At 45.2% G+C, this 19,956-nt stretch overlaps 1 protein-coding gene across 1 annotated transcript in view; it reads left to right on the top strand.

Annotated features, from left to right (window-relative positions):
• The window catches only part of LOC124621819 (malate synthase-like), a 138,218-nt gene that overhangs the window by 61,676 nt on the left and 56,586 nt on the right, over positions 1-19,956 (top strand). Inside the window, exons 3-4 of the mRNA XM_047147257.1 lie at positions 8,806-9,021; positions 13,179-13,346. Of these exons, the coding sequence (XP_047003213.1) occupies positions 8,806-9,021; positions 13,179-13,346 (384 nt within the window). The remainder of the gene's footprint in view (positions 1-8,805; positions 9,022-13,178; positions 13,347-19,956) is intronic.

Consider the following 19,956-nt stretch of genomic DNA (forward strand, 5'->3'; position numbering starts at 1 on the left):
ATGTGCCCTTTTTGAAATGTGTTGCTGGAGATGAACGCTGGAGACTGAAGGTCGGATAACTAATTAGCGGGTGCTGATATAACTTAGAAAACAAAGATCTATGAATGAGTGAAGTGGCGCAGTAGGTAGCTCACGAAACTCTTATTAAGGAGAACGACGGTTCAGATCCGCGTCCGGTCATCCAGATTTAGGTTTTCCGTGATTTCCCTAAGTCGCTCAAGGCGAATGCCAGAGCGCGTCCTTTGGAAGGTCACGGCCGATTCCTTCCACATCCTGGAAACAATCCTAGATTGTGATTCGTCTCTAGTGACCTCGATGTCGATGGAACATTAAACCCTAATATTCCTTCTCCTTTTTAGAAACTTACGGCACAGCTACACTAAAAGAAAGTATTAGTTACTACGACATATCCCGAGACATCAACGAATCGTAAATTTTATAATGGAAAAAAAGTGACGAGTGGAGGGAGTAAAAATTGGAAGGGGAGATGACATCTTGTCTACAGCACGCAGCTTCAAATGTGGGTTAAATGAAGAGGTTCGCACAGGACAGACAATCGTTGAGGGCTCCATCAGTGCAGTCTTCAGACTGAAGACGACAACGACGACAGTGTGTTTAGCAAGCAGTCAGAGCCAGCCGAAGTGGCCGTGCGGTTAAAGGCGCTGCAGTCTGGAACCGCAAGACCGCTACGGTCGCGGGTTCGAATCCTGCCTCGGGCATGGATGTTTGTGATGTCCTTAGGTTAGTTAGGTTTAACTAGTTCTAAGTTCTAGGGGACTAATGACCTCAGCAGTCGAGTCCCATAGTGCTCAGAGCCAAGCAGTCAGATTCAAGTCACTGTATGAAAGTCTTATTTAGTCTACATATGGTTTACCTAAATGACTCGAACTGAAACCTGGGACACTTCTTTCAGCGGTATTCTTTCCTTATTCTCGATCTGCTGAGCTCGATGAATCTGAACGATTGGGTATGTTGGCTGCAGTGTGGAGTATAGTTGGTGCAAACGGAAATAGGGACAAACGGACAAAACGTAAGAAAATATGTGGTATCATTTCGCTGAAGTTAGCAGCTCTATTCGTGTGAGTCAGATTGCTGTAGTGTGGTGTATACGAGTGACTGCGGTAAGTATAGGTGGAAACATCCCATTCTGAATCTCCTTCTGGCTTGTATACTTACGCAGGTAAGCAATATATGCTACGGAGGTAATGACTGAATTCATGGAGATTCTACCCTGGCGCGGTGGTGGGCCTGTGCTTTTTCTCACGAGCCAGTATACTACATTTTTGTGAACACTGACTCAAATAGTGCTCGGGGAGGCAGACAAATGCTTGTCCGTGGGGACAAACGGACACATTAATTTTTTCTTAATAAAACAGTTTTGGTGGTCTTGCAAATATCTTTAACTGACTACGAATTTTAATAAATGGCAGTAGTTGTGACTGACCTCTGCATTAAATTACAGAATGGTTCGTAACTGTAAAAGGTGTGTTTCTCCTGTCGTTGATATGAAAGTGTTGCGATACGATGACATTTATGAACTAGGTATACTTCCTGGTACAAACGTAGTCAGAGAGTGGCTTCATGAAATGGGGACAGTTCTCTGAGCTCTTCGACCATTTTATTAAGGTGAAGCCTTCTGGACCTGTCGTCGCATTTTGAACCGCCATGGGTCACATTGTTCAGATCCTCCAACTCTAGAGAAGGCTGCAGCCAACGGTGTGCATCTGTTATATTTTCCCCCACACAGTACTCACAGGCTACAGCCCTCACCATGTCTCTTACGCCCCGCTAACGACATTTTACAACGCTGGCTGCAGGTTGTACGTAAGAAGCAGTCCAGGGAAAGGAATTAAAAGTGACATTTGGATCAGCTGAAGCGTGGAACCGTGCAAATAAGGTCGGGAACGCTGTAAATGTCTTTAATACTTGTGGGATTCATCCGTTCAACCCGAATCGCTTGCCCGAGCAAGTGTTTGCTTCAGCAACTCTGCACGAAGACCCCACTAATTCCACAGTATCAAATCCTGCGAATGAAACAGCAGACCCCGAAGTCACAAATGTACCAGGAAATAATCCAGTGGAGGAACTGCAGGCACAGCCAACAACAGAGGTCACCAAACACACTGCGAATGCGAGAAGAAGTTTCAATGACGTCACTCATGTGCCATCGGCTCCAGAATCTGCAAAAACAGACGTAAGATGGGGACATAATTCATTTTGACAGATCCTAATTTTATTAGTGATCCAAAAGAGAAAAGGCTAGGACAGCAACAAGAAAATACGGAAAAATATTAAATGTGATAGCCATAAGAACGATGCGTGTAAAAATCTATACAAACACTGTGAAAGTAGGTGCAGTGTCTAGCATGTTCTTTCTGTTTTCATGTTGTATGTGTTTCAGGTGGAAATAACCCCTACTTTTGAGAGCTGGTTTCTCAGGATGAGGCAGGATAAGGTTACGATTCTGGACGGGGCCGTAATCAGTTACTCTCGGTTGCACAACAAACACGTAAACTTTATTTAAAGGAATTAAAATTTTAAAACAATCTCTTAAAAAACACAATTGACTGTATGATGGCTGAAGGCCTTATCACAGAAAAAAATCCACAATTTTAGGGCCGAAGGGCACCAACAATAACCTCAAACAACAAACGGCAGAAGGCCTGAATTAGAAGTCAGAAGAACGACTCCAAATAGCACATATTAAGATAAATACTTCTTTTTAAAACAAACTGTAACACGGCTGAAGGCCTTATTATGAAAGAAGTGAAATTATTGCTCGCCTGAAGGCCACACATAACTTCAAATCACAAATGGCTGAAGGCCTGAATCAGAAGTCAGAACAATTCCAAATAGTATCTTTAAAATAAATACCAGGTAGCAGAGCATGGTTTCGATCCACGGACCTTTGGGATATGGAACCAGCACGGTTCCACCTGCTGCGCCCCAACCGAACTGATGTTCGTTCGCAACCCCTCACCAAATCCAGGGCGCAGACAGCATTAAAATAACTGCTCATTCAAAACCACAAGATACACACGGATCCGGGAAAACAATTCCACCAACAACTCACAATACCAAAACCAGACACTGTGTAACAACGCGGACGAATTATAAGTCGGCACAAGCACAGAGAAGCCAGAATAGGTCAGAAGAGTGTGCTCCCTGCCGCCGTTGGATAAGCAGCTGCAGCAGCAAGTCGTATACTCCTAGCTCACTCATTTGCTACATAGTTTAGTTCTTAATTTCCTTGCGTGTTTTTGGTACTTGCATTGTCCAATTCATAGATTTCTGGCGTATTATAGTATTTGAGAGTTGTAGCATCGCGTTTTAGTACCTGAATAGTGTAAATTCGCGTAGTCGTTTGTCTTCAGTTTTTGTTTTGAACGGCCAGTGTCGGTTGGTCACAGTCAGTGTGCTCCCTGCCGCCGTTGGATAAGCAGCTGTAGCAGCAAGTCGTATATTCCTAGCTCACTCATTTGTTACATAGTTTAATTCTTAATTTCTTTGCGTGTTTTGGTACTTGCATTGTTTAATTCATAAATTTCGGGCGTATTATAGTATTTGAGAGTTGTAGCATCGCGTTTTAGTACCTGAATAGTGTAAAATCGCGTAGTCTCCTTCCGCCGCCGAGAAGTGTGTCAGCAGTGCGCAAGTAGCAGCATTACTGCATTTACTAGGCAATCTTGTATTTTAATAACCGTTTAAATTTTGTGTCGATTTGTTTGCGCTCTCTGTGGATTAGTTCAGACGTTCTTTGCAAAACAGTTTTTAGCATGGATAGGGACTGCAACTGCTGTGTTCGGATGCAGGCTGAGTTGGCATCCCTTCGCTCCCAGCTTCAGGCAGTGTTGGCTTCGGTCACACAGCTTGAGGCTGTTGCCAATGGGCATTACTGTGGGGTTCCGGATGGGGGTTTGTCGGGGACGGCCAGCTCGGCCCACGCAACCCCCGATCGGACTACGACTGTGGTTGCCCGGGATACTGCCCGCATTGAGGCTGATCCCTCACCTGTGGTAGAATGGGAGGTCGTCTCAAGGTGTGGCGGGGGGCGAAAGACATTCCGGAGGGCTGAACGGAAGGCCTCTCCAGTTTGTCTGACGAACCGGTTTCAGGCTCTGTCTCAGGCTGATACTGATCTTAGGCCTGACATGGCTACTTGTCCTGTTCCAGAGGTTGCCCCTCAGTCTGCAAGATCCGGGCGGTCGCAAAGGGTTGCGTTCTCGCTTCCCACGCCCGGGTTCCCGGGTTCGATTCCCGGCGGGGTCAGGGATTTTCTCTCCCTCGTGATGGCTGGGTGTTGTGTGCTGTCCTTAGGTTAGTTAGGTTTAAGTAGTTCTAAGTTCTAGGGGACTGATGACCATAGATGTTAAGTCCCATAGTGCTCAGAGCCATTTGAAACATTTTTTTTTTTGGTCGCAGAGGGTGGGCTTACTGGTAGTTGGGAGCTCCAACGTCAGGCGCGTAATGGGGCCCCTTAGGGGTATGGCAACAAGAGAGGGGAAGAAAACCAATGTGCACTCCGTGTGCATACCGGGGGGAGTCATTCCAGATGTGGAAAGAGTCCTTCCGGATGCCATGAAGGGTACAGGGTGCACCCATCTGCAGGTGGTCGCTCATGTCGGCACCAATGATGTGTGTCGTTATGGATCCGAGGAAATCCTCTCTGGCTTCCGGCGGCTATCTGATTTGGTGAAGACTGCCAGTCTCGCTAGCGGGATGAAAGCAAAGCTCACCATCTGCAGCATCATCGACAGGACTGACTGCGGACCTTTGGTACAGAGCCGAGTGGAGGGTCTGAATCAGAGGCTGAGAAGGTTCTGCGACCGTGTGGGCTGCAGATTCCTCGACTTGCGCCATAGGGTGGTGGGGTTTCGGGTTCCGCTGGATAGGTCACGAGTCCACTACACGCAACAAGCGGCTACACGGGTAGCAGGGGTTGTGTGGCGTGGGCTGGTCGGTTTTTTAGTTTAGATGGCCTCGGGCAAGTACAGAAAGGGCAACAGCCTCGACGGGTGCAGGGCAAAGTCAGGACATGCGGGGACCAAGCAGCAATCGGTATTGTAATTGTAAACTGTCGAAGCTGCGTTGGTAAAGTACCGGAACTTCAAGCGCTGATAGAAAGCACCGAAGCTGAAATCGTTATAGGTACAGAAAGCTGGTTGAAGCCAGAGATAAATTCTGCCGAAATTTTTACGAAGGTACAGACGGTGTTTAGAAAGGATAGATTGCATGCAACCGGTGGTGGAGTGTTCGTCGCTGTTAGTAGTAGTTTATCCTGTAGTGAAATAGAAGTGGATAGTTGCTGTGAATTATTATGGGTGGACGTTACACTCAACAACCGAGCTAGGTTAATAATTGGCTCCTTTTACCGACCTCCCGACTCAGCAGCATTAGTGGCAGAACAACTGAGAGAAAATTTGGAATACATTTCACATAAATTTTCTCAGCATGTTATAGTCTTAGGTGGAGATTTCAATTTACCAGATATAGACTGGGACACTCAGATGTTTAGGACGGGTGGTAGGGACAGAGCATCGAGTGACATTATACTGAGTGCACTATCCGAAAATTACCTCGAGCAATTAAACAGAGAACCGACTCGTGGAGATAACATCTTGGACCAACTGATAACAAACAGACCCGAACTTTTCGACTTTGTATGTACAGAACAGGGAATCAGTGATCATAAGGCCGTTGCAGCATCCCTGAATATGGAAGTTAGTAGGAATATAAAAAAAGGGAGGAAGGTTTATCTGTTTAGCAAGAGTAATAGAAGGCAAATTTCAGACTACCTAACAGATCAAAACGAAAATTTCTGTTCCGACAATGACAATGTTGAGTGTTTATGGAAAAAGTTCAAGGCAATCGTAAAATGCGTTTTAGACAGGTACGTGCCGAGTAAAACTGTAAGGGACGGGAAAAACCCACCGTGGTACAACAACAAAGTTAGGAAACTACTGCGAAAGCAAAGAGAGCTTCACTCTAAGTTTAAACGCAGCCAAAACCTCTCAGACAAACAGAAGCTAAACGATGTCAAAGTTAGCGTAAGGAGGGCTATGCGTGAAGCGTTCAGTGAATTTGAAAGAAAAATTCTATGTACCGACTTGACAGAAAATCCTAGGAAGTTCTGGACTTACGTTAAATCAGTAAGTGGCTCGAAACAGCATATCCAGACACTCCGGGATGATGATGGCATTGAAACAGAGGATGACACGCGTAAAGATGAAATACTAAACACCTTTTTCCAAAGCTGTTTCACAGAGGAAGACCGCACTGCAGTTCCTTCTCTAAATCATTGCACAAACGAAAAAATGGCTGACATTGAGATAAGTGTCCAAGGAATAGAAAAACAACTGGAATCACTCAACAGAGGAAAGTCCACTGGACCTGACGGGATACCAATTCGATTCTACACAGAGTACGCGAAAGAACTTGCCCCCCTTCTAACAGCCGTGTACCGCAAGTCTCTAGAGGAACGGAAGGTTCCAAATGATTGGAAAAGAGCACAGGTAGTCCCAGTCTTCAAGAAGGGTCGTCGAGCAGATGCGCAAAACTATAGACCTATATCTCTGACGTCGATCTGTTGTAGAATTTTAGAACATGTTTTTTGCTCGAGTATCATGTCGTTTTTGGAAACCCAGAATCTACTATGTAGGAATCAACATGGATTCCGGAAACAGCGATCGTGTGAGACCCAACTCGCTTTATTTGTTCATGAGACCCAGAAAATATTAGATACAGGCTCCCAGGTAGATGCTATTTTTCTTGACTTCTGGAAGGCGTTCGATACAGTTCCGCACTGTCGCCTGATAAACAAAGTAAGAGCCTACGGAATATCAGACCAGCTGTGTGGCTGGATTGAAGAGTTTTTAGCAAACAGAACACAGCATGTTGTTATCAATGGAGAGACGTCTACAGACGTTAAAGTAACCTCTGGCGTGCCACAGGGGAGTGTTATGGGACCATTGCTTTTCACAATATATATATATATATATATATATATATATATATATATATATATATGACCTAGTAGATAGTGTCGGAAGTCCCATGCGGCTTTTCGCGGATGATGCTGTAGCATACAGAGAAGTTGCAGCATTGGAAAATTGTAGCGAAATGCAGGAAGATCTGCAGCGGATAGGCACTTGGTGCAGGGAGTGGCAACTGACCCTTAACATAGACAAATGTAATGTATTGCGAATACATAGAAAGAAGGATCCTTTATTGTATGATTATATGATAGCGGAACAAACACTGGTAGTAGTTACTTCTGTAAAATATCTGGGAGTATGCGTGCGGAACGATTTGAAGTGGAATGATCATATAAAATTAATTGTTGGTAAAGCGGGTACCAGGTTGAGATTAATTGGGAGAGTCCTTAGAAAATGTAGTCCATCAACAAAGGAGGTGGCTTACAAAACACTCGTTCGACCTATACTTGAGTATTGCTCATCAGTGTGGGATCCGTACCAGATCGGGTTGACGGAGGAGATAGAGAAGATCCAAAGAAGAGCGCCGCGTTTCGTCACAGGGTTATTTGGTAACCGTGATAGCGTTACGGAGATGTGTAACAAACTCAAGTGGCAGACTCTGCAAGAGAGGCGCTCTGCATCGCGGTGTAGCTTGCTCGCCAGGTTTCGAGAGGGTGCATTTCTGGATGAGGTATCGAATATATTGCTTCCCCCTACTTATACCTCCCGAGGAGATCACGAATGTAAAATTAGAGAGATTAGAGCGCGCACGGAGGCTTTCAGACAGTCGTTCTTCCCGCGAACCATACGCGACTGGAACAGGAAAGGGAGGTAATGACAGTGGCACGTAAAGTGCCCTCCGCCACACACCGTTGGGTGGCTTGCGGAGTATAAATGTAGATGTAGATGTAGAAGATCCAATGTACGTCGGCCGCTGCTACGACCGACCGAACGACCAACCAACGGTCGTCCCCACTCAAGTCAGGCACTGGGAAGATCCCAGTATAAATCGTCGACTGACAACTTATTGCCATGAGGTCACTTCGATGGGCAGACACACACACAGGTGAAAGTTGCACTACTCGAATATCACGGCCCATTCAACTGAAACTCGCTGAATCCGGTCCTTGAAGTGGCCGTGCGCTCTCGCAACCACATCCTTCCATCGGACAGTGTATGTGTGTCGCCAGCGGTCGGGTGAGTACTGGCTGTCCGCACCTCACTGCCGCTCCGTCCCAACTGAACTAGCACGGCGCACGACGACTCGGAAATACTAGAAACCGCTGCAAAGATGGTACTACCGTACGTTCTACCGATAAGCGTTGCTGCTGCCACTCACGGAGAGACAGGACGAGCAATCGTAGTGGCGCCAGTGAACACACTAAGAAAACGAGACGCCACTATCGCTATTACAAGATGCCAAGCTATGAACGGCATGAACGCGAACCGTACACGGCTGAACTTCGTCTGCCAGAATTGTTGCAATGATGAGAGAGATTAAAAAGTCAGGCGTTCGTTTGCCCCATATGGAGTGCCGTTTCCCGCTACAGTTGGTGGCAAACGTTTATTAGAGCACCATCTATTTGTTTCAGTATTCCTGGGCTAAAATCAAAATTTAAAAAACAATTCAAATTATACTGTTTCGACTTAAGGTATAAGCTTGTCAGAGGTATAAAATAAAAATTTGAAATTTGACTTTATTACAGTTATTTTAAAAAATCCGCTTAAGGTTTCTGTTTGGCGCAACTTTATCCTACATTTAAACAAAGCGTTAGTTTTTGGTAGAGATAATTAACGTGTATTAAAGCTCACATGTATATTCGTGTTGCAGCTCTACCGGCGGCGGGCGCAGAGTAAGTGCGAGTTCGCCGACGGCCGGCGGCTCCCAGCATTCCGCCACGGGGACAACAGGGCCGCGTCCGGCGACTGGAGGGTAGCGCCGGTGCCCAGCAGGCTGACCAACCGTCATGTCGACCTGGGCGATGTCAGCCCTGCAGACATCGACCACTTCAGGGCCGCTCTGAAAGCCGACGTACAGGGCATTCAGGTTAGTAACACTGCCACTCACGCAATGTATTGTTTACTGCAAACCTACCATTATTGGTGTTGTAATGTGTTATCAGAAAGGCAGACCTACGCTGACGTGACAAGTTATGGAATAGTGATATACACATATACAGATGGCGATAGTATAGCGTACGCAAGGTATAAAAGGGCAGTGCATTGGCGGAAATGTCATTCTCACTCAGATGATCCTTGTGAAAAGGTTTCCGACGTGGTTATGGTCGCACTGCGGACATTAACACTTTGAACACGGAATAGTCGTTGGAGCTGAACGCATGGGCCATACCATTCCAGAAATATTTTGGGAATTCAATATTCCGACGTCCAGTGTCTAGAGTGTGCCGAGAACAACAAATTTCAGGCGTTACCTGTCACCACGGTCAACGCAGTGGGCGACGAAAATCACTTAAAGGCCGAGTTGCAGCGACGTTTCGGTAGAGTTCTCAGTGCTAACTAACAAGCAACACTGTGAAATAGCCGCAGAAATCATTGTGGAACGTACGACGAACGTATCTGCTAGGACAGTGCGACGAAATGTGGCGTTAATGGGATGTGACAGCAGACGACCGACGCGAGGACTTGTGACAATGTCAATTGGACCCTAGACGACTGGAAAACCTTGGCCTGGTCGGATGAGTCCCGATTTCAGTTGGGAAGAGCCAGTGATACCGTTCGAGTGTGGCGCAGAACCCACGAAGTCATGGACAGAAGTTGTCAGCAAGGAAGTGTGCAAGCTGCTGGTGGTTCCATAATTGCCTGGGCTGTGTCCTCTGGTCCACTGAACCTATCATTGACTGATTTGGCTATAGAGGCTGCATGGCTCACTTTTTTTTGCAGTGGATTCCAACGACTTGTTGAGTCCATGCTATGTCGTGTCGAGTTGCTGCACTATGCTTGGGGAAAGGAAGCATTCCATGACTTTTTCCACCTCAGTGTACATTCATGGCTTTTGTAGATTTAGAGAACTCTTTTGATAATGTTGACTGGAAAACACTCCTTGGAATTCTAAAAGCAACAGGCACAATTAACGGTTGCGTAAGATTATGTATAGTTAGTATGGAAACCAGACGCTGTTGTACAGGTAAGGGTCGAGGGACATGAAAGGGAAGCAGTAGTACAAAGGGAAGTCAGGGTTTTAGCCTAACCCCGATCATATGCAATCTGTCCATTGAGCAAGTAGAAACGAAGGAGAAATTTGTAAAGGGAATTAAAGTTGAGGGAGAAGAAATAAAAATTTCGAGGTTAGCCGATGAGATTGAAAAACAGTATAGAGATATCTGGATGTGTCCCTGGATCGAAGCGGGAATTTCTTTTCCCGCGTCGACCAGTTTGGCGGCGATTATTAGCAGTACGAATGCGTTCTCTCATGGCGATATCCATAAATCAAATATACTCGGCTTTCAAACCTCGACAAATGCTTAACATCCTACTATCTTTCGGCAGAGTTCCGTTCTGTAATCGTGAAGTGATTGATTGTCGTGTGGATACAGCTGCCATACTTACGTAGCCGTGGCGTCGCCAGTGACGTCAGTGATGCTCAGTCCCTCACCATGTATGGTAATGTATTGGCCGCGCGACCGTGGCGCCCGCTTCAACTCCCCGATCACAGAATCCCCGGTCGTGCTAAGCTACAATCCACAGTCCTTACTGAGGTTTCTCTTCGATATTTTGATCTCCATTCCTTCGTTTATTACGCTATCCCAGAACTGTTTGTTCCGTTTACTAGCAGAAGTCTCGTCGAATGGAATTCGGTGTCCGTTTTCCATTGCATGTTCCGCTACAGCTGACTTTTTGGTATAGTGTAGGCGGAAATGCTTTTCATGTTCTCTGCAGCGCTGTTCAATAGTGCGACCAGTCGGGCCGACATAAAACTGCGCACACCCACACGGTATTTTGAATATTCCAGGTGTTCTGAGGCCTACATCGCCTTTCACAGCCTTCATTTTTTGCCTGTGTTGCTGGGGGCCTGAAGACAGTGGACAACACCAACCGAAAACGGCCAATGGCGGTCGAGTAGGGTAAATCCAAGAAATACTAGCATAATAGCCAAAAACTGTTAATAAGTGAGAAATAATGTAGCACGTTTGAGCTGGGTGCTCAATATGTGTTATTGCACACCGCAAAGCTTCGTCATAAAATTTTAATTTCCACCCTGTGAAAATCAAGCTACGAACAAGAAGCTCTGGATGGTATCAGTCCTTCTCTACATATTCCCTCTGCGTTTATAGGCGCTAGATGGCTTGGTGGAGACCTTAGGTTGTAGAAATCTACATTTTGGCTCGTCGTCATTCTGGAAATGCATGCCTCGCAGTGGTTTCTTTATCAGGCCGAGAGAGAGGACCAAGTCACTGGATGCCTTCTCGGGAGAATTACGCGGGACGTAGAATAATTTGATGGTCGAAACAAGGAGCCTGTATAGTTGTGACTTGTGCAGATTGAATTTGGGCGCTGTCGTGGAGTAAACAAATTCCCCTGGATAGCTTCCCGCAACTCGTCGTCTTGACAGCCAGCTGTGATCTCGTCAGCTGATTTTTTTAGTACGCTCCTGTGCTGATTTGACCTTCACAACCATAGTGTGTTAGCACCACACCATGAAAATCCCAAGAAAGAAAAAAAACACTCAACACCATCTTGGATGATGAAGCAGCGATAACCGCACAAGGGAGCAATATGCGACACCTGGTAAGACGCCAGCTAGAAGCTATCGAAAGTGGGAAAGTGAAACGAGGCGCCACGGATCATATTAGGACTGCGGGAAGGTGCATCAGAACAAACAAAAATTAACTAAGTAACTACGGTGAAGAGCCAAGGAAACTGGTACACCTGCCTAACATCGTGTAGGGCTCCCGTGAGCACGCAGAAGTGGCGCAGCACGACGTGGCATGAAGTCGACTAATGTCTGAGGTAGTGCTGGAGGGAACTGACACCACGAATCCTGCAGGGCTGTCCACAAATCCGTAAGAGTACGAGCGGGTGGAGATCTCTTCTGAACAGCACATTGCTAGGGATCCCACAGATGCTCATTAATGTCCATGTCTGGGGAGTTTGATGGCCAGCAGATGTGTTTAAACTGAGGAGAGTGTTCCTGGAGCTATTCTGTAGAAATTCTGGACGTGTGTGGTGTCGTATTGTCCTCCTGGAGTTGCCCAAGTCCGTCGGAATGCACAATGGACGTGAGTGGATGCATGTGATCAGACAGGATGCTTAAGTACGCGTCTCGTGCACGTATCAGAGATCCCGTATCACTCCAACTGCACACGCCCCGCACCATTACAGAGCCTCCACCAGCTTTAACAGTCCTCTTCTGACATGCAGGGTCCACGGATTCATGAGGTTGTCTCCATAACCTTACACGTCCGTCCGCTCGATACAATTTGAAACGATACTCTTCCGACCAGGTAACATGTTTCGAGTCATCAACAGTCCAATGCCAGTGTTGACGGGCACAGGTGAGGCGTAAAGCGTTGTGTCGTGCAGTCATCAAGGATACACTAGTGGTCTTTATCACTAAAAGCCCATATCGATGATATTTCGTTGAATGGTTCGCAAGCAGACAGTTGCTGATGGCCAGCATTGAAATCTGCAGCAATTTTCGGAAGGACTGTACTTCTGTCACGTTGAATGATTCTCTTCCGTCGTCGTTTATCCCGTTCTTGCACGATCTTTTTCCGGCCGCAGCTATGTCGGAGATTTGATGTTTTACCGGATTCCTGATATTCACGGTGCACTCGTGAAATGGTCGCACGGGAGAATCCACTATTCGTCGCTATCTCGGAGATGCGGCGTCCCATCGCTCGTGCGCTGATTATAACACTAAGTTCAAACACTCTTAAATCTTGATAACCTGCCATTGTAGCAGCAGTAACCGATCTAACAACTGCGCCAGACACTTGCCTTATACAGACGTTGTCGATTGCAGTGCCGTATTCGGTCTGTTTACATATATCTATATTTGAATACGCATGCCTATACCAGTTTCTTTGGCGCTTCAGTATATTTGGTTCAAGGTGATAACGAAGACGTTACGACTACCCTTGGTACTGTGAATAGCAGATAAGACAAGAGATTCCATAGTACGCACGGTAGTTAGCGTTGCTGGCGTGACAAGTGTGTATACTGACGGAGCGAGTGTGCCCGCAGGTTGACTTCGACGACGGGCACTGTCCCACGTGGGGCAACCAGCTGGCCGGCCTCTTGGCGGTGTACCGCGCCGTGCACGGTACGCTGGAGGGCGCGCCTCCCATTACCGAGTGCCCCGTGCTGATGCTGCGGCCCAGGGCTTGGAACATGTCAGAGCGCAACCTGCTGGTGAGTATTCGTGCGACGTGGTTCCTCAAGTCACATTCAAACGGTGCACGTCTTGTAATGCGTAGCATATACAGAATGCAAACGAGCATACCGAGCAAAAAATTAGCCATCCTCAGGAGACACCACGCTAAGACCGCATAACATCGCCTCCAGCCATAATAATGGCCTCAGTTCGGGGAGCGAGATAGTCCACAAGCTACTTCCGGTATGTGACACCCATCTGAAACCATTCATTGACGTTAAAGGATGTAAATAATGTAGAAATTATGCTCTCGCCTGACTAACATGCTTCTGAAAAAAGAAGAAAAAATGATAATTAAATCGAAACCCTTTGCTGCCGGCAGGTGTTGTTGATGTACATCAATGGGGACAGCTGAAAATGTGTGCCCCGAGCGGGACTCGAACCCGGGATCTCCTTCTTAGATGGCGGACGCTCTATCCATCGTTTTTTATCTCATTTTGTTCGTTTTGTTCTTTGCATCTGCTCGGGGCGGACGTCATAAGACAGCCCTTTAAGGTCGTCGTTGATCCATTAACTCAATTTTTTTATTGCAGAGTGCAGCTAACCCTCTGACTCCATCTGAGCCACCGACGGCAAAGAGAAGAGGTGACTGCAGGGACCCATCCCTTGCACGCTTCCCGTGAGGCCCACATTCCCAACTATCCACAACCTACACTCGTATTGTTCGTAATAGATTTTTGCCCATTCACTCATTACTCACGCCAGACTAAGCTGACGAGTCCCGTAAGAGTTCGGCCAAATTGCGAGCTTTCGCACAGAAGAAGGTCAATGGCCATGTAGCCTTTAACTATAGTAACTCTTAAGGGACTCGTCAGCTTAGTCTGACTCGAGTAGTGAGTGAATGGGCAAAAATCTATTAGGAACACTACGAATGTATGTTGTGGACTGTTCGGAATGTGGGTCTCACTGGACGAGTGCAAGGGATAAGTCCCTGCAGTCGCGCTATCCTCTGTGTCCTCGGTGGCGCAGATGGATAAAGTGTCTGCCATGTAAACAGGAGATCCCGGGTTCGAGTCCCGGTCGGAGCATACATTTTCAGCTGTCCCCATTGACGTAGATCAACAACACCTGTCAGCAGCTAAGGGTTTCGATTTAATTATCATTTCATTCTAGAGAAGCTGCACGGTCATCAATGGTATCTGCTCTTTCGGCTCTTAAATACTGCTTTCTCCGCAAATTTTTTACATCTTACAGTTTACTTTTGCCAAAGAGCACAATGAGTTATAATTTTTATGATCTTTGTCTCTAATTCTCTATATAATTTTTAATTTCTGCTGCTTTTGTCTGTCTAGTCACAATACCCGACATCTGGCGTCACTAGATATTGAATACTAGGGCTGAGCAAACGAAACTCGCGTGCGAACTGGATCAAGTACTCCCGATGCGCCGTAGCGTTCGATACAGAATAGAGCCTGTTCGAACAATCATATGACATCTGACTCAAGCTGCGCGAATGCAAGGTATAAGCAAGAAACTACGAATTAGCCTAGCCACAACAAAAAGCTACGGCTCTGCTTAAAATCTGACAGTGTCGTGCAACTTGGAAGGAAATAGCATCGAATGTAATCACTGTACAAGCTTCTGTTGTATTTGAACAAATTCGCAATAAGGGATCTCGTACAATGTCGGTATGTATAGACATGTAAACATTTATGCTGATTTTTAAGTAAAGGTAGCAGGCAAAAGCGAAGATGTTTTGTCCCAAAAAAATTATTTTACTGAACCTGATTTACAAAGTGGGCTGCTAAATAGCATTTCAGTACCTGTCTACATATTATAGTAATGGTTAAAACCGTTACCAGATACACTTTAGTAAATTGATTGTAACTGTCATTGCGAGAATAAATTAAGACAAGATCAGTCTTGGAGATAGCAGTATCACACGTCACTAGATCGTGGGACGAGCGAAAGTGTCTTATTTATTTTTTAGTTGCCGTTTTAACATATGACCTGCACCCTATAAGGTATTTTAGTCAGTGTTTCAGAGCTATTTTGATTGTTAAAATGCACTGTGCATTAAAAACTTTAACACGGGGCTTGGAAATAGTATCAACAATAGTCACTGTATCATGGGCCAATCGAAAAATCGAACAGGACCTGAGATTCCCCTATCTGTGTCGTAAACTGTTCGAACATTTCGAGTCGTGCTCAAACAAAGCCCTACAGAACAGTCTTTCCAAGTGCTACTACAATGCACCATACATCAGCGCTGTTTATCTCCTCGGGATGCTTTGTATGAAAATGAACATAAAATACAATTGTGTTACTATTTCTTCTTATGTGTCACTCCGGAGTGCTTCGAAATAAATTACCGAAGTCGGAATGAACATCATTTTTTTATTCGTAAACAATTTGCACATGACGGGAATCATGAAAGGTCATAGAAACTGTTCAAAGTGACAATCACTGGTCTCATTGTGTACATTATTTCATAATCCTTTGAGAGAACTGTCCTCTGCAGTCAGAATCATTTCCCCCATTACTTGCACACATTGTTTATGATAGGTTAGTAATTGCTTCTCTGCCAATGTTGTTCACTCTGTTGTCTTAAAAGTGAGCATTTCATGTACACGTTGACGGGTACTTACCGAAGAATCATCTTCCATACAGTACAATTCCATCTCCTAAAATTCCACTGTGCAAACAAATCTTCATCGAAAACCTTGACCAGGACTCTGTGATTTGTGTGAACTAGTTTCTCGTAAGTCTGTTTACACGACGTTTTTATCTCAGTTACATTGACACCAGTTGCGAAACTTCGTAAATTATCCGGTCATTTGATACTTTTATAACTTATTTGACTCATTAACGCGTTTGACCTGTTGTTTGCTGCCACATGTTTCTGCACAGGACTATTTGTTTACTGAATTTCGGGACAACCTACTGCCGAGTTATACATATCGCTGTAAAAACTTTTATAACCACACTCCTGTGCGACAGTAGAGATGTTGTTGTCGTTGTGGTCTTCAGTCCAAGGATTGGTTTGATGCAGCTCTCCATGCTACTCTATACTGTGGAAGCCTCTTCATCTCCGAATAACTACTGCAACCTACACCCTTTTGAATCTGCTTAGCGTATTCATCTCTTGGTGACCCTCTACGATTTTTACTCTCCATACTTCCCTCCAATACTAAATTCGTGATCCCTTGATGCCTCAGAACGTGTGCCACCAACCGACCCCTTCTTCCAGTCAAGTTGTGCCACAAATTCCTCTTCTCTCCAATTCTATTCAGTACCTCCTCATTTTCAAAAGTTTGTATTCTCTTCTTGTCTAAAGTCTGCATCGTCCATGTTTCACTTCCATCCATGGCTACATTCCATACAAATACTTTCAAGATTGACTTCCTGACACTGAAATCTACACTCTGCTTCAGAAACGCCTTCTTTGTCATCGCCAGTCTACATTTTATATCCTCTCTACTTCGACCATCATCAGTTATTGTGCTGCCAAAACAGCAGAACTCATCTACTACTTTAAGTGTCTCATTTCTAATCTAATTCCCTCAGCGCCACCTGATTTAGTTCGACTATATTCCATTATCCTCGTTTTGCTTTTGTTGATTTTCATCTTACATCCTCCTTTCAAGACAATGTCCATTCCGCTCAACATCTCTTCCCAGTCGTTTACTATCTCTAAAAAAAATACTATGTCATCGGCAAACCTCAAGGTTTTTATTCTTCTCCTTGGATTTTAATTCCTACTCCAAATTTTTCGTTTGTTTCTTTTACTGCTTTCTCAATATACTGATTGAATAAAATCGGGGATAGACTACAAGAACTGTCTTAAAAATGACTCAATTAATATAATATGACGAAAAGAGATCTTGAAATAAAACATTTTATGATTAACACTTTTGAGTTCATGAAAAGAACTCTACGTCTATCTAAAGTCCATTCCAAGTACATGCACATGCACACTATTCACATTTTCACTTTGGTTAGGTATTGCACTTTCTCATTCTGTTCGGTTGCCATAATGAAAACTACGCTAATTCTTATGGGACAATACCAATCATTGAATAAATTCTTCGCGTCCCCATTCAGACTTGTTCATTCGACGATCCGATTCCCAGACTCATTTGCTACGAGCCTTTCTGCATGCTCCAGAAGCTCATCCTGTTCCTCAGCTAATGGGGTATCCCACGTCACTTGTTGATCTTGGGTCCAGCAGAGATGGGTAAGGGTAAGGATCGATACACAGTAGTGGAACCGACATCTGTACCATGACAACTTCTCTCTGTACATTCGTTCTGCATTCTGCCGCTCCACACTTTAAATGCATGTCAGAAACTTCCTTAATGAGTATTGGTTCACCTTTGAAACCAATCATGACTGTAAACAGTGGAAAACACTACTGCGAACGTGCGGTAGCGTTCTCGCTTCCCACGCCCGGGTTCCCGGGTTCGATTCCAGCGGGGTCAGGGATTTTCTCTGGCTCGTGATGGCTGGGTGTTGTGTGATGTCCTTAGGTTAGTTAGGTTTAAGTAGTTCTAAGTTCTAGGGGACTGATGACCATAGATGTTAAGTCCCATAGTGCTCAGAGCAATTTGAACCATTTGAACTACTGCGAACACGTCAGAGACGACTGAATGTTAATCATCAAGTTAGTACCGCCAGGGCCGATTCGCCAGGTTGTTGTCCGTTGTGAAATACAAAATAGTAAAGCTGTCCTCAATCCGAAGGTTGGTTTGAACATCGGTTTACTTTACTAGACATGGTCCTACTGCACATGGCATGCCCAGGCCTGCCTCCAACTGTAGGCGACTTTCAGTTAATCGTGAACACCGAACAATAGCAACTTGGCATTTTTCACATTAACAATTTATTGCCGTAGGTAATGAAGCGGTAAGTTGTAGATGATACAGTAGGTCTGACCCAGGACCAAATCCCTCCTTTGAATTTACAGGCTGGTACTTTAGCGTTGAACCACTGGACCCTGCAGTTTGTAAGTACGTGCGCCACAAACCGCCTGGAATATCCATTCTCTGCCAGTCGAAACTCATATTGTATCACCATCAGCTGCTACGGAAATTCTCACGTTTCGATTCATGTTTCGATTATCACAAATTGTCACCAAGGGCAGGAGGTTTTCAGTGGTCATTTGTGATAATCTTAACTGGTCGCAATAGTAAATGTTTTTAACAGCAGCTGATTTCATGAAATGTGATTTTCACTGGGCTATGATCTGTAGACCATCAGCTGCAGAAAACACACCGGCAGAAACAGAAAGTGTCACACCTAGAAGTATAAATCCGATATTTATTAAATTTTTTAGAAATATTCGCCACATACCTGGTATTAAATGGTTGAAATTTCATTCATTTCAGAACTTACGTCTGTTATAAACATCAGTATGAGTTGTGAACCCGACGGATATGAATATACTCTTGTATTCATAATGGCATAGAACCAAACAGCATTCATATGTCATCTTGAGGAATTTAAGCGATGTCTGAAACAGACGCTCCTGCTCCGAGTCTGGTATAAAGGTATGAGTTTTCCCATCGCATTTCCGATGTCCTCTATGGGTGACAAGTAGTCAAGAACTCGTACATTCCTGAAGGCGATTGTGGCGTGAATTTCAGTGCGGTATCTTGCCATTTCTTGCTGGAATTTGCTTTTTGGTGCAGGGACATAAAGTATATGCCATTACGACTCTCCGTTTCTGCCACATAGCAACGAATGGTGGGTGTTGGTGAGTCTAGGGTTGTAGAGGAACCTGTTCTGAGTACCTTGTCAGTGGCTTTTCATGCGACGGTCCTTAGTTTTCAAAAAAAAAAAAAAAAATCGATGTGCGCGTAACCTATATTTGTAACGTTAATCACACACTGACGGAAAATAAAATCGCAACACCAAGAGGAGTTGTGCGACATAAAGGAGGTTGATAGACGTGTTTCTGCTTCTGGAAAATGATGTCTTTTCAAACTTCGCGGCAGTCACATAAGACTGGTGATAGTAGCGCCACTGTCAGGATGCAAATGAGGTTTTCTTTAAATATACACTCTAACGGTCATTAGGGTTACCACTTTGAGGTTCGACACGGTGAGCTGGTGTTAGTCAAGAACGTATTTAAGGCGACAAAGACGCCATTATCAACACCTCAGTTTCAACGACGCCGTGTGATAGGACTATGCTAAGCTGGATGTTCCCTCTGTGATACTGCAGAAGGACTTGGCAAGAATGTATCCACTGTACGTGACTGCCGGCAGCGGTAGCCACGAGATTGTACGGTCGCAAGAAGGCCTGGCTCTGGACGGCCACGTGGCACTACCAAGAGGAAAGTCCATCGTGTTTGGCTTATGGCTCTGACGCATCGTACTGCATCTGCAGCAGCAATCTGAGAAGCAGCTGCCACTACAGTGAGACAACGAATTGCTACAAATCGGTTACTTCAAGGACAGCTCCGAATCAGACGCCCTGTATCGTGCATTCCACTGACCCCAAACGACCGCCATTTATGACTTCAGTTGTGTCAAGTGAGAGCTTATTGGAGGGCAGGGTGGAGGTCTGTTGTGTTTTCTGATGAAAGCTGGTTTTGCCTCTGTGCCAGCGATGGCCGTGTTTTGGTTAAAACGAAGCTAGACACAC

Source organism: Schistocerca americana, chromosome 7, assembly GCF_021461395.2.
Source record: "Schistocerca americana isolate TAMUIC-IGC-003095 chromosome 7, iqSchAmer2.1, whole genome shotgun sequence".
NCBI classification, from domain to species: domain Eukaryota; kingdom Metazoa; phylum Arthropoda; class Insecta; order Orthoptera; family Acrididae; genus Schistocerca; species Schistocerca americana.